The 15,886-nt window shown below is 44.8% G+C and overlaps 1 protein-coding gene across 16 annotated transcripts in view; it reads left to right on the top strand.

The window, feature by feature from the left end:
* NEO1 (neogenin 1) overlaps positions 1 to 6,583 on the top strand; it is a 234,381-nt gene extending 227,798 nt beyond the window's left edge. For all 16 annotated transcript variants that reach the window (XM_021099097.2, XM_021099089.2, XM_021099096.2 and 13 more), the window contains 3 exons: positions 409 to 672; positions 3,096 to 3,232; positions 4,003 to 6,583. In XM_021099097.2, coding sequence (XP_020954756.2) covers positions 409 to 672; positions 3,096 to 3,232; positions 4,003 to 4,086 — 485 coding nt within the window. In that variant the 3' untranslated portion in view covers positions 4,087 to 6,583. The remainder of the gene's footprint in view (positions 1 to 408; positions 673 to 3,095; positions 3,233 to 4,002) is intronic.
* The last annotated feature ends 9,303 nt before the right edge of the window (positions 6,584 to 15,886 follow it).

Genomic DNA, 15,886 nt, shown 5'->3' with positions numbered 1-15,886 from the left:
TGTTTGTCAGGTACCCAGCCAGTCTTGCTGATGAGGCATGTTGTCTGTGAAAGGCTGGTCTCTAAGACTGTCAATCAATGAGTGAAATTTTTAATTATCTTTTATACTTAATAAACAACATCTCAGGAACCTTTATATGTGAGTACCGAGGAGAACTTTAAATCTATAAAATTGTGACCAGTTAGTTGGTAGATGAGAAAATACCAGCATCTGGTTGTTTGGGACTCTATGATTAGACCATTCTTACTTAACCTTGACAGTGGTGCTAATCCATGTACCCTTGCACTAGCACTGGTCCTAAATGCTTACTGAGCTAGCTTCAGGCACCCTTAGAAGTAGCCAGAACCCTGAAATGTGCATATGCTTAATCGTAAAAGAAATGCTGACGTTTAGATTTTCCTGCTGCAGAATCCGTTCGAAACACCCCCAGCACTGACACCATGCCAGCCTCCTCGTCTCAAACATGCTGTACTGATCACCAGGATCCTGAAGGTGCTACCAGCTCCTCTTACTTGGCCAGCTCCCAAGAGGAAGATTCAGGCCAGAGTCTTCCTACAGCCCACGTTCGCCCTTCCCACCCACTGAAGAGCTTTGCCGTGCCAGCAGTCCCGCCCCCAGGTCCTCCCACGTATGACCCAGCGTTGCCCAGCACACCGTTACTATCCCAGCAAGGTGAGTGAGGTCAGCAGCACCACCAGGAGGGTCCTTTGGCCCTGGCTTATGGCACAAGTCACCTCCTCTTTGAAGAGTAACAAAGGAAATGTCCTCCAAGCTTAACCGCCTCCCTGAGCGAGGCGGTTCCCTAGTGTAGTAGGGGAACCGCCTCGCTCAGGGAGTGTAGGGCTCTCCTCCTCTGGGAACACATAACAAAACCAGAGAATAGTTCGTCAGGGAGGAAGGGCTGACTTTGTGTTCTGAGTGCAGAACCCTCAGGGGTAAAATCCAGTGGCGTGGGTCTGAGCAGCAGATGTGCTCTGCATGGCCTTTTGGAATTGCCTTGCTCCGTAGGGTTCCTGCCAGCTGGAGAAGAGTCAGGGAGGCCATGACTTGGAAATAAGAAAGATGCTCGGGACAGGGAAGTAACCCTATAGAAGGGAAGTCAACTCCCCAAGTTCACATGGCTCAGCAAAAGGCCTCTGACCTCAGAGGCATGTTTTCTTCGTTCTTTCATATTCTTATCTATTATGATGGTTTGTTTCAGAATAAGTCACTGGTTTTCAAGCTTTTTTATCAGGACCCTTTTGTACTCTTAAAAACCATGGAAGCTGCAGAAAAGCTTTTCTTCACATGGGTTATACCTATCATTACTTATTAGATTAGAAATTAAAACTGAGATGTATATTCATTTAAAAATAGAAATAAGTCACTCATGTTGAGATAAATAGCATATTTTATGAAAAATAATTACTTCAAAATATAGTGGGAAAAGTATCATTGTCCTATATTTTTGCAGATCTCCTTAATGTCTCACTTACTAGGAGACGGCTGGATTCCCACACCTGCTTCTGCAGTCGGGCTGCTGCTGCAATATGTTGTTTTGATTGAAAGAAATCTAGCTTCAGAGATAATGTAGTTAGAAAAGGGAGGATTATTTTTATAAACTTTTCAGATAACTTTGACTATTCTTATTTGATACTATAGCAAAACTCAACAAGTAATATTTTCTTATAGGTTTGTTTGTAATATGGAATCAGAAGCGATAGAATTATGCATATTCTGTTCCATTAAACCCATCTATCTTGTACTTTGTTTTTTGTTTGTTTGTTTTTTAGAGCTACACCCACAGCATATGGAGGTTCCCAGGCTAGGGGTCAAATCCCAGGCTAGGGATCTGAGCTGCATCTGCAACCTACACCACAGATCACAGCAACACCAGAACTTTAACCCACTGAGCGAGGCCAGGGATCAAACCTGTATCCTCATGGGTACTAGTCAGATTTGTTTCTGCTGAGCCACAACAGGAACTCCTATCTTGTACTTTGCATGCATGATACTGAACATCACATACTGGTCATTTGGAAAGTATTGGTTCACTGAGTTACACAGATCCTCCAAATCTTGACCCATTTCATTAAACAGTACCTAAAAATGCACTCATTAATTTCGCGAAAGTCTGTAAGTGTTGGGAAGCTCTCAGGCTCATGGTGGCAGATGCAAGTTTTTCAAAATTCTGTTTTTCAGCTCTGAACTTAGAGTTTATCATTGGAAGTAAGTACTGTCCATTGTTTTCCTCGAAATGACTGGCTTACTTCATTCACTTTCTAGAAAATATCTGACAAATGCTCAAGTCTGAATAACCAGTTTGTCCTCCTTTGAACTAGCATTTGTGTTTGGTGCTGAAAGCCACACTTCAGCTTTCAGTCAGTCTCAAGTGCCGTCCTTGAAGACAGCCACCCTGCTTTGGTGTCAAAAGTGCTTTGCCCATACTCTCCATTTTAGAATATTTAAAAGATGTGTAATCAGAATTGAGATTTCATAACATATTTTTTTTTTGGCTGTGCCCACGGCATGTGGAAGTTCCCAGGCCAGGGATCAAATCTACACCACAGCAGTGACCTGAGCCGCTGCAGTGACAATCCTGAATCCTTAACCCACTGTGCCACAGGAAACTCCTCATAATTTTTGCTACTTCATTATGGATGATCTTAAGTTAGAGTGGCTCTTCTTTAAACTGCAAGTATGCATGACCATGAATGACTTTACAGTTTGGTGCCACTGCCTTAATTTGTGCGAAGGCTTCATCAGTTTTACCCACTGTTGCTTTTGTACCATGGGTGGAAGGAGAAAAATGTCTTGGTATTACTATGAAGAGAGTTTTGACCTCCCAGACATCTGGCAAGGAGCCCACATACCACCACACTTGGAGAACCATTGGATTAGGAGATGAGTTTTCTAAAGCCAAATGGAATATTTTCTCTGGCCTCTTGGATGCACTGCTTTCTCCCTCCTTGCGTCCTGTTCCAGTCCTTTCAGAGCAGGATCTCTGCACTGTGTCTGGGTGCCCCTCTCTCCCTGAGCAGCATTTGAACCTAAGCATTTGTGAGGTCTGGGAAGCAGTCTCAGCCACACACCTGATGGTGCCCTTTCCCCCTCAGCTCTCAATCATCACATTCACTCAGTGAAGACGGCCTCCATCGGGACTTTAGGAAGGAGCCGGCCTCCAATGCCAGTGGTGGTTCCCAGTGCCCCTGAAGTGCAGGAGACCACAAGGATGCTGGAAGACTCCGAGAGTGTAAGTGGCCAGGGTCACCAGCCCTACCAGGACGGCTAGGGGCAAGTCTCAAGGCCTAGAAGTGCACAGAGCACGCTGATACTCTGTCGGCCCAGAAGTGTGAGGCTGATGCACTCACGCACTCAGCAGATACACACTGAGCAGCTCCTCTAAGCCAGGGCTCTGCTGAGGGTTTGATCTGCTTGGATTAGCTTGTCATACCAGCCCACCCACCTGCCTTCCTTTTAATTCTGTCCTTTCTTTCAGTTCCTCTTGTCTTAATTTGAATCATCTGCATGTTCTTCTACCCCTCAGTTCCCCTTGGTGACCTTTTCTGAGCAGAATGCTGGAGAGGAAGGTGCCTGAGTGGTTGCTCTGAAAACAGAAATCAGTAGGGTCTCTCCTAGGTCTTTCATTCCAACATTCCAATAAACATGTTCTGCCTCTGCGTTTCCAGGTACAGGACTCTCTCAGGAGGAAAGTTTGGGGCTCAGAGGTTAGGGAACATACCAGCTCTGTTGGCTCTGACAGAGACTAGAAGGGGTGAGTGGCAGGGCTCTGGCCTGTGAGGTCCATGTGACCCTGGCAGGGTGTGTTTGGGGAAAGGCATTTTGCAGTAGAGAGAAGTGAGTGGTTGCTGGCTTGGGCACATCCTGCAGCCTCTGACTCTTCCAGGCCAGAGGGCCATGGGGAGTCCAGTCTCTCAGGTACTTTCATCACTGACCACTTGAGGCCTTGACCTCCCTGTGGGCCCTTCTGGAAAAGCCAGTAACAGTGTCTGTTTTCCATAGAGCTATGAACCAGATGAGCTGACCAAAGAGATGGCCCACCTGGAAGGACTGATGAAGGACCTAAACGCCATCACGACAGCATGATGACCTTCACCGGGACGTGACTCCAGACCTGAATCTAGAAGTCTTGGGACTGAGCCTTGAAAACAAGGAATTGTACAGAGCACGAGAGGACAGCACTTGAGAACACAGAGTGAGCAGGCCAACTGGCCAGCACCCCTGCGTGGGGCCAGCTCTAGGCATGGCCACTGCCTTCTCCTGGTCAGCCTGGAAGACGCCCGTGTCGAGGCAGCTTCCCTTTGCCTGCTGAAACCCTGCAGGACTGGGCACCATGGGCCAAAATTTTGTGTCCAGGGAAGAGGCAAGAAGTGTGACCTGCGTTTCACTTTGTGGTCAGGCTGTGTCTTCGTGCTGCGATGGCATCGCCTTTATGGAGTGTAGACATTGGCATTTATGTACAATTTTATTTGTGTCCTATTTTATTTTACCTTCAAAAGAAAAACACTATCAAAAACCAAGGAAGTCCGTGGTGTTCTTCACAAGTGGTTGACTTATTTGACTACTTGTTTGAATTACGTATGGAAAGTCATTGACAGTGTGGGTTGTTCCAGGGGTTGGCTTGTGTTTTTTTTGTTTTTATTTTTTTGATTCTGAGTCATTGCATCCTCTACCGGCTGTTAATCCATCACTTTGAGGGGGGGAGGAAATACTGCATTGCTGTTTGTAAGCTTTTTATTATTTTTTTATTATAATTATTAAAGGCCTGACTTTCTCCTCTCATCACTGTGAGATTACAGATCTATTTGAATGAAATGTAACATTGGAAAGACTTGTTTGTTGCTTTCTGTGCAGTTTCAGTATTGGGTGGGGGTGGGCTGGGGGGTTTGGGAATTGGAAATGGAGGGGCTGCTGAGGTCCTGTGAATGTTTCAGTCATTGTACTTTCTTCCAGAAGCCTGCAGAGAATGGAAGCGTCTTTATTGTCCTGGCATGTCCATCTCTATTGTCACTAAGTTGCAACTGGAGTTTCATTTGGATCTGGTATAAAAATTCTTCTGTGCAATAGGAGGGTTCCAGGATGTAGCTGCCCTGGTGTCTTGATCATACCCTGACAGGAATGTCCATGCTGAGGAGTCAGGCTCTGTGTTGCAGAAGTGATGCAGGATAGGGCCCAAGCCTGGACAAGTTGCTGGGAACTCAGAGAAGATGGAGACCCTTTCCTGCTGTTACCAGGTGTCCCCTTTGGGGAAGTTGGAAGTTGAGGGAGCTTTGTTCCCATGTAGGACTCCTTGTTTCTCTGGTTCTTTTCCTCCACCAGTCCATCTCTCACTTCCAGCCTCAGAACCCTGTGGGGAAGACGTTAACAAGAATGAAGCAGGCAGGGGCCGTGGCGCCCATGAAGCTCCCCACTTCTTTGCGAACATTGTTCTGTAAGTGGCAGGGGATGGGGACAGCGGCCTGCCCCCCTCTATCCCCGCAGCTCAGCTGAGCCCCTGATTCGAACAGGGCAGTAGGATGTCTCTGAGCGGTGCTGAGAGGCCACCACAAGCCTTTGTCTTTGCAGGTGCTTTTTCTTAAAAAGGTAAGAAACTGAGGTGGGGTTTCGTTTTCTAATATTAAGAATATATTATGAAAACATACAGGACTGACCCTCAGGCATCTTCCCATACTCCCCAACAAATCCCCAGAAGAGAGTATGGAAGGTAGAATAGAAGGCCAGTTGGGCTTTGGTTCTGTAGCCAAGAAGAGGTCAGCTGCCGAGACCCCCAGTGGGCACAGTTGCCCTCCTGCCCTGGGGCCTGTGCCCTGCCCTGCCCACAGCCACCCCACTGGCCTTGTCCATTGCTTATTTCTCCTGTTTAGTCAAGAGAAAATGAGCACTGCATTTCTAGAAAATGAACTCTTAATCGGGGGCAATGAAGAGTGCAGTGTTAGAACTCCTGCTGCCCTGCTAGCTGGTCGTGGAGGATAAGTGCCAGGCAGGGTTCAGAAAGCCCAGTGCACTTAAACTGATCCTAAAAGCACTCACAGCACTCTGGACACCAGGAGGTCTAGACTCCTCAGAATCTGTCTTACCTTTTGCCCAAAGAAACATGCTCGGTGTTGGGGGCATTCCCTCCCATGAACCCTGACCCTTCTGTTACCTCAGGGCCTTGGTACCTGGATACTGCCACAGAGCTGGGGCGGGGGGAGGGGCTTATTTTTAAATAAATAACTGTTCAAAGTTGGGGGATTTTTTAAAATTAAGAAAAAGGAAAGCTATTCTGTATTGCACCTTTTCACAATTTAATACATTTTCTTACATTTTCCTGTGACTTTTGAAATTAAACCATTGTGTGTCTTGTAATGTCCTAGTTGAGCTGCTGGCCAGCAGCTTCCTTCAGGAGGGTTTGAAACAAATGTGTCTGTTGCCTTGTCACCTGCTGGAAGGGGTCCTGGAGGGCTGCTGGGGACTAGTTGCTGTACACACTTGTTTGGCCTTTTCTGTAGTTGATGCTGTAAACTCTATGGCTTTTTGAAAAACAATTTCATGTTTTTATTTAGTATTGGAAATCCAATACACTTTTTTTAATCCAATCAAACTCTGGTCTGGACAGAGAGTTATTTTTCTTTTTCCTTAGGAAAACAGGACTTCGGGGTCCCATTTCCCAGCCTCAAGTGGGCATCACTGTTGCCCTTGTAACTGCAAAGCCAGGAGTTCTAAGGGGCACCCAGGGAGGTATGGCAGGTGAGCCAGGCGGTGATCTGGGTGTCCCCCAGCTCCCAAAGATGGGTCTGTCCCTGTCCCCACTTCCACCCCATCACTCCCCTGTGTAAGGACTGAGAGCCTGAAGGATTTCAGGTGACCCCTCTGAGAAAGACCCAGGTGACCTTGGCAGAAGAGCGCAGCATTCCTGAATGGTGTGTAGGCCAAGTCCCTGATGTGGCAACATCCCGGGCAGCAGCTCATTCTGTTGGCTCAGAGACGGGACCCATGCCAGGCCTGTGTGTGATGCCTGCAACGGGTGTCTACGAGGAATCCCACCTTTCCTGGGCCACCTCCCCTTTTGACTGTGTGCACTGTGTCTTAGCTTGGGCTGTTACAGCAAAAAGACCTGAGACTGGGGGCTGAAACAGCAAATATTTATTTTCTCACAGTTCAAGAAATCCAAGACCAAGGAACGGACATATCTGGTGTTTGGTGGATCCGCCTCCTGGCTCATAGATGCAGTCTTGTCACTGTGTCTTCAGTGGAAGAAGGGGTGAGAGAGTTCTCTGGGGCACTAATAAGGGCACTGATCCCATCATGGGCTCCACCCTCATGGCCTAATCACCTACCAAAGGCCCCACCTTCAAATATTGTCACAAAGTTGGGGATTAGGATTTCAATGTGTGAATTTTGGGGGAATAAAAAACATTCAGTCCATAGCACTGTCAGATTTCTAAGCATAGGAAAGTGGGCTCCTGATGGTGGTGAGCACAGCAGCCGCAGGCCCTGCCGTCTGTGAATTTGGAATAGAGTGAAGGTTAGAAACAGAGCCCAGCACCCGTACTAGCTGCTCCCTCAGACCTGGGACTTCATCTGCTCTATGGCTGGGTGCACTTTATGAAACCCGGATCCCATCATTCCCATCCATGCCCGCTGGCCTCAGGGTGGAGTCGGAGCTTGTGGTGCCAGAGCAGGCGCCAGCCTGACTTGGCCTCTGGTCCAGGTGCTGTCGCTGCATGCACCCACTGTTCAGCCGAAGAAGGCCACCTGGGAAATGCTTTTCAGTCTTTGTACGTGGAACACCACTACCACCCTGTTCTAACTGCTGGAACCCACCAAGCGGACCTCCTCTGCATCCCTAGGTGGAGCTCTTGGCACATTTCACAGTGATTTATGTATTTTTGAGACTTTTTCCACTAGACTGTGGGCTCAGTGAGGGCATAATTTCTCACTCCTCTCTAAGGCCTAATGCCAAGGCAGAATCCAACAACAGCAGATGTGTGTCTCCTGGATGGATAGACAGACAGGCTCCATCCAGGCCTTATGGCCTGTAGCCTGTGGAAAAGCTTTCTGTACACACACCCCCTTCCACTCCCTCAGAGGGATCCTGGTAGGTCCCTCGGGTGCCAGGACCCTCCCATTCTAGAAGCCATGGCCCTTTGGTATTCTGGGGTGAACTTGAAGTATAACAAAGACCTATCTGCCTGGCACAGTCATAAGAAGAGGCTCAGACCACAATGACAGACTGGGTGCTAGGAACTAGGGCAAGCATGGCCTCCAATTGGTTCTAAGACAAACGCTACAAACAAGGCTGTAGATGAAGAAATGCTGTTTTTCCCCAGTCTATCAGACCTTCCCAAATTTAGCCACCTTCCTGCTGGGGTGTGGTATCATCAGGAAAGACTGGAGAACAGAACTGAACAACTGTCAAATTGACAGGAGGTGGGCAGGCCTACCCACAGACAAGGGGCCACAGATAGGAGATGCCTGACTCTTCACCTTGGGTCCCCAAATTACCAAAAGAGGGAGTTCACAGGGGTGGGGGGAGTAATTCAAAGAAACAGTATTTTACATTTTTTATAATCTTTTAAAAGTATATAATGGTTTTTTAAGTGTTCTTTAAGAGTATATTTACCCTTGGGAGTGGCTTGGCAGTTTAAGAATCTGACCAGAATCCATGAGGATACGGGTTCGATCCCTGGCCTTGCTCAGTAGGTTAAGGATCTAGCATTGCCACGAGCTGTGGTGTGACACAGCTCGGGTCTGGCATTGCTGTGGCTGTGGTGTAGGCCAGCAGCTGTAGCTCCCATTCGACCCCTAACCTGGGAACTTCCATGTGCTGCGGGGTGCTGCCCCTAAAAAACAAAAAATAAAAAAGACTACAGTTACCCTCTAAGCAGGGTAGATGATGTTCATCTCAAGATACTCCTTTCCTCATCAAATCCTTTTGCTATGGATTTGATGGGTTTGAGAAATGGGCCTGAGCTGAGCTCTGGAGGAATGAGAGGGAGCGCTTGCTCTGCTGTAAATAAGAAGACTTTGGAATTTCCTGAAACAATTGGGGGTAGGGAGGCAGCACGTATATCAGCAAGACAAGAGCATGAGGGGCCAGGCAGGAGGATGCCCAGGTGGGAAACAGCCACCCTTGCAGTGCCCCAAAGAGTGTTTTGAGAAGATCTGAGAGGTAATTTAATGCTTTTGCCCTTTGCTTCTCTGTGACGTAAACCCCTCCAACTCACCAAGTCTTGTATAAAGTCTGTCATGCGCACGAGGCCTTGCATGAGTGACTGACCTCCTCCTAACAAAGAAAGGGCCATCTGGGCCAACATGGTGGTGGACAGACCACGAGTCTGGTGTGATGAGTCAGGGCAACTACACATGGGATTGGTTCACCAGAAGTGGGAGCTCAGAGCCAGAAGCAACCAAAAGAGTTTAAACAGAGGGTTCACAGAAATCAGAGGGCGCAAGACCTTCTCCAGGTCCAGAGATGAGAATTCCAGTCAGGGTTTAAGAAGTGGACTGACTTCAGCTGGTGTCTGGGTTGTGATCATTTCATCTTTCCACACCCTTCACCTCGGTGTCCTGGAGCAAAGCCCCATCACCCCATCACAGTGTGTACACAGGCACCTGCCCCTCCTTAGTGGCTCTACCTTTGGTGGACCTGGTGTCCCAGAGGAGAAATCTGAGAACCATTCTGAACTCATCCCTCAACACCACAACACGTGGCCCAGCAAACCCTGCAGCTCATTCTCTCAAATGCCCCGCATTGTGGCTCTTCTTTGCCATCCACTGGGCAAACTCATCAACCTATCCCTCTACCTCAACCTCACTGGCCATCCAGCCTGCACAGAACTATTTGATTTTTCTAACTCAAATCCAGCCTCTTTCCCCTACTCAACATCAAGCAAGAGCTCCCCTGTCACCTGCTCTGCAAAATACAATCCAGTGGAGCTCTGTCGGACTCTTGCCTTTTATTTGCCACTTAATCTGCACTTTGACCCAAATTTGGCCCTAGCGATACAGAGCAATTTGCACTTACAGAACAAGCCATGATGTTTGACCTTGGTACTATTCCCTTTGCCTCAGATTGACTCCCTACCCTCACTCCTGGCTTTCTCTGCCTCCTAAATTTCTATTTATCACCCAGCCTAACCATTCAGTCCCCTAATGGTTCCCAGTGCTCTTCTCTGTCTTTTACGATTCAAGGTGAACTCCTTGAGGAAAACAATCGTGCTTGTTGTCATCGTCTCCTTTCCAGTGCCTGCACATTGGAAAGGTTCACCCCATGAACTTGCCTGGTGAGGAAGATGGACTTGTGATCACTGTGGCCCAGTGTGGGGAGAATTGGACAAAATCCTAATTCTTCCTAAAAGCTTATACTCAGAAAGCTTTTGCAGCAGAGGTAAGGCTGAGCTGAGTCTAGGAATTAATGAGACTTTCTATCTGGAGGGGGGAGGAGATCAGTGCAGAACTGGGGAGCTAAGCTGTTTCACATGTCAGCTACCTTGATGATGGCTCCCAGCCATCCTGTGTGGTGCTGGGCCTTCTAGGACAGTTCTAGGTCTCATGTCACCAGCTTAAGGGCTGAGGCCTCAGGATATGGAGGATGCACAGAGCTAGTGCTATGCTCCCCAAATCCTTGACACAATGCTGGGCCCAGTTTGAACTGGGTTTGGTTGACCAGGTACCACAGGTAAGGGTCAGTCCTAGTGAGTTAAGAATAAGGTGACTTTTTCCTATAAACTCAAAACCCAGGTCTTACAGAGAATTCTGGGCAGCTTTGTCTAAAAGGAGAGGAAGAGCTGGGATGTATTCTTGATGGCAAAATGATGGATCAGGATCCCATATACAAGGTTGCCTAGAAATGGCCAGGGAACTCTCTGATGAACATTCTAAACAAACACACAGAAGGGATACTGTCTGGAACTAAGGCCAGAGATCTCGGTGTGGGTAGGTGGAGTTGGGGGAAGGAATACCACGGGCCAGTCAGAGAAGAGTCTTGAACTCCTTACATGGCACCCTATAATAAATGCTGTACTTTTTTTCATCACGACCTGGTGTCGGTAGATTGGCTTTACTGCTGTGCCACTGATGGTGAGCAGACTCATTTTGGTTCAGTAACAGCAATTGTAGCCCAGAGTCATAATTACCGGGGGAAAATGTTCTCTAGCTAAGAGTTTTAATAGCACTGTAATACTGTGTCCACCTACTCTATATAAAAGCCTGTGCATTTCTCAGAGAGTATGTATTTCTATTACATCATTTTTGCAAATGGGCTCAGTTGCCTTATTGTCTCCAATGGGGTCAATTGTGAAATTGTCAAATTTAGTCAGTTTTGTTCATTTTTTCAAAGAACTAACTTGATTTTGCTGATTTTTTTGCATTATCTTTCTGTCCTCTATTTTATTTATTTCTTCTCTAATCTTTGTGATTCCTTCCCTTTTTTTTTTTTTTTTTTTTGCTTTGTTTATTAGTCAGTTCTTCCTTTCCTAGTTGTCATTGTTTTTGTTTTTTGTTTTTTTTGTCTTTTTGCCATTTCTTGGGCCGCTCCTGCGGCATATGGAGGTTCTCAGGCTAGGGGTCGAATCAGAGCTGTAGCTGCCAGCCTACACTCTGCAGAGCCACAGCAACTCGGGATCCGAGCCGTATCTGCAACCTACACCACAGCTCACGGCAACGCCGGATCCTTAACCCACTGAGCAAGGCCAGGGACCGAACCCGCAACCTTATGGTTCCTAGTCAGATTCGTTAACCACTGCGCCACGATGGGAACTCCATCTTTTCCTAGTTTCTTAATGTGTATGTTTAGGTTATTGATTTAAGGTTTTTTTGTTTTGTTTTGTTTTGTTTTTCTTTAACTATAGGAGCTTACTGCTGTAAATTTCTCCCTGAACACTGCTATTGCTGCACCCCACAAGTTTTGGTATGTTACATTTTTGTTTCTATTTGTTTAAATTTGCTATTTTTGCGTGTGTGTGTGTGTGTGTGTGTGTGTGTGTGCGCACGCGTGTGCGTGCTTTCTTTGACCCACTTGTTCTATGGAAGTATGTTTATTTCCATATATTTGTGAATTTTCCAAATTTCCTGCTATTACTGATTTCTAATACCATTATATGGTGGTCAGAGAACACATGTATGATTTCAATTCTTTTGAAGTTATTGAGACTTTTTTGGTAGCTTAACACATAGTCTGTCCTGGAAAATATTTCATGTCCTCTTAAGAAGACTATGAATTTTGCTGTGGTCAGGTGGAATGTTCTAGATGCCTATTAGTTTATATTGTTCAGATTTTCTATTTCCTTGCTGGTCTTCTGTCTAGTTCCTCTATCTATTATTGATAATGGGATACTGAAGTCTACAGCTATTACTATTGAACTGTTTCTCTTTTATGTCAGGTTTGCTTCCTGAATTTGGGGGCTCTGCTGTTAGGTGTACATATGTTTATAATTACTAATTGTTCTTGACAGATTGACTCTTTTATCATTTTATTATTTTTTTTAAATTTTGTTTTTTTGGTCTTTTTGCCATTTCTTGGGCCGCTCCCGTGGCATATGGAGGTTCCCAGGCTAGGGGTCCAATCGGAGCTGTAGCCGCTGGCCTACGCCAGAGCCACAGCAACGCGGGATCCGAGCCGCATCTGCAACCTACACCACAGCTCACGGCAACGCCAGATCCTGAACCCACTGAGCAAGGGCAGGGATCGAACCCGCAACCTCATGGTTCCTAGTCTGATTCGTTAACCACTGCGCCACGACAGGAACTCCCCTTTTATTATTTTAAAATAGCTCTTGTCATTAGCAACAATTTTGTCTTAAAGACTCCTTTGTCTGATTATTAGCATAGCCACTCTTTTGGCTAATGTTTATTTATCTTTTCATATTCTTTCAATGTGTTTTGGAATGTCAAGTGTGTCTCTCGTAGACAGTATATAACTGGATTTTATGTAGTATATATTAAATAGTATAATGTCAACAAATGGTATTATATATTAGTATATTAAAGAATAATATTAATAGAACATAATTATATATTTGTATATTGAAACTATGTAATATAATTTTGATACATATATCTCAAAATAGATATATATCTCAAAATTATATCATTTTAAAAATCCACCCTGCCAATTTCTGCCTTTTGAGTGTTTAATCTATTTATATCTTATGTTAATTACTGATGAAGTAGGATTTATACCTGGCATTTTGTTGTTTTCTGTATGTCTTTGTTTTTTGTCTCTCTATTACTTTGTTACTGCCTTCCTTTGTGTTAGGTAAATATTTTTTAGTGTACCATTTTAATGCCCTTGTCAAAAGGCACAAATTATAAAAGAAAAATATGATAAGCTGAGTATCACCAAAGTTAAAAATGTTTACTCTGAAAGACATGGTTAGGAAAATGAAAAGGCAAGCCATAAACTGGGAGAAAATATTTGCAAACCATATATCTTATGAAGGATTTGTATTCTGAATATATTATTTATAACTTAATAATATTAAACAAATGACCCAGTAAAAACAAATGGGTAAAGGTTTGAAGAGTCACTTTAACAAAGAACACATATAGATAGCAAATAAACACTCAAAAAGGGGTTCAGGGGGTTCCCGTCATGGCTCAGTGGAAACAAATCCAAATAGGAACCAGGAGGTTGCAGGTTCCATCCCTGGCCTCACTCAGTGGGTTAAGAATCCAGTGTTGCCTTGAGCTGTGGTATAGGTCACAGACGCGGCTCGGATCCTGCGTTGCTGTGGTTCTGACGTAGGCCGGCAGCTACAGCTCTGATTAGACCCCTAGCCTGGGACCCTCCATATGCCACGGGTGCAGTCTTAAAAAGACAAAAGAAAAAAATAAGGTGTTCAACATCGTTAGTCATTATGGAAATGGAAATTAAAACCAAGAGTTAACATAATATACCATCTTGAATGGTCAAAATAAAAGACAAGATCAAGTGTTGCAAAGATCTATAGTAAGTGGAACTCTCATGCAACTGCTGGTGGGAATGCAAAGCAGTCCAGCATTGAAACATAATCTGGTGGTTTTTTATAAAGTTAAACATGTACACTTACTGAATGACCCAACAGTGCCATTTGGGAAAAATGAAAATCCACGTCCACATGAAGACTTGAACGTGAATGTTCTTAGGAGGTTTAGTCTTAACAGCCCAACAGGAAACAACCCACCTGTTCACCAGCGAGGGAAGGAATTAACAAATCCTGGCCTATTTGTGCTGGGGAAGGTTGCTTCCAATACACACCACAGTGGACAGGCCTTAAAGGCTTTCGACTAAATGGAAGAAATCAGACAGAAGACATGACATAACTTTATGATTCCATTTATATGAAATTCTAGAAAAGGCAAAACTTTAGTGACAGAAAGCAGATTGCCAGGAGTCAGGAGTAGGAGACTGACTGCAAAGGGATGGGAGAGAATTTGGAGGAGTGATGGAGATGCTCGTTATCTTCCTTGTCGAGGTGGTTATAGGACGGAGTAAATTTGTCAGAGCCCACTAAGCTGTACACTGAAAATTGGTGAATTTTGTTATATATAAATTATACCCTGATAAAGAAAATAGAGATAACTAACAATAGCAACAAAAATACAAGGTACTAGGGATAAATCTAACAAAATGCACAAACCCTCATGAAGAAAACTATAAATCTATGTGAAAGGTTTGGCAGAGACAGTGAGTGCCCAGCAAATAGTCCACGAGCTCCCCCACACGGGGCAGCCGCCTCTGCAGTTTTGTTATGGCTGAGTGACGACAGAGTTGAGAGGAAGTGAGGTGCGTCACTGCTCGAGAGAAGCAGTTCAGAATCAGTCATCTCTTCCAGTTCTCCTTGTCCTTCCACGTGATCTTGGAGACAGCGGGTTCAAGTTGGTCTCAGTAAGGAGATTGGCTGCCTGGCCTGCAGGGGACTTTACCTGAGCTGGAATAAATCTTCATTGTGTTAGACCATTGAAATGTGGGGCTTTTTCTGTTGGGGTCATTACCCTAATACAAAAGAAACCTTAAAGAAGACCCAGAAACGGGGAGAGTTATTCCCCACTCATCCATAGAAATATGAATTTTAATAATAATGTTCATGTAATTTCAAAGCAGAAGTGCATTGAATTCTTCATGCATCTTAATAAACTGAGAGTACAAAGTGTACGGTTGCACAAAGAGACTGGAATAGCCAAGACTTTCCTTCAGAGGAAGAAGGTGGGAATAGAGTCTGCTTAGACTGGCTCTACTAAGAGCTACACGTGTTATAAAGCTACAGTAACTAAGACAGCCTGAACAAGTATAGACAAGCTTATGGTACTGAATAGAGAGCTTTGACATAGAACCAGATGTAATATATAAGTGACATTGTCGATTACTAGGGATGTATGGGGCAAAAATGAAATCGAACTCTGTCCTGACATCATACGCAAAGTCAAGGTCAGGTAGGATGAGGATGGAAAGGTGAAATGCAACACTTCACAGTTTTAAAAATTAATATAGAAGAATATAACATCAGAGTAAGATAAATTTCTTAAACCAGCAAAAAAAGGCACTAAGGAAGTACTAGACATTTTTTAAATATTGCTAATTGTGATCTCATTAAAATGCAAAACTTCTGTTCATCAAAGAACACCACGAAAAGAAAGAAATGTAAGCCATAAACTGGAAGGAGATATTTACAATACATACAGTGAACAAAAGAGTCATTTTCCAAATAGACGTGTGTGTGTGTGTGTGTGTGTGTAAAACTATGAATCAACAAAAAGACAATGATAGGAAATCAGCAAAATTCGTAAAAATTATTGCTCAGACGAGGAAACATAAATGACAAATGAATATACAAAAAATTTCAACCTTACTGGTAATTAAGGATTAGCTCATTAAAACATAATTAGATATTACTAGACTGGGAAAAATTAGAAAGTCTGATGA

The sequence above is a fragment of the Sus scrofa genome, chromosome 7 (genome assembly GCF_054392235.1).
Source record: "Sus scrofa isolate SSC_HxYL_T2T_F1_AM1 chromosome 7, Sscrofa_HxYL_maternal_Yorkshire_Landrace_v2.0, whole genome shotgun sequence".
Lineage (NCBI taxonomy): Eukaryota > Metazoa > Chordata > Mammalia > Artiodactyla > Suidae > Sus > Sus scrofa.
This window is presented reverse-complemented; position numbering and strand designations above follow the sequence as displayed.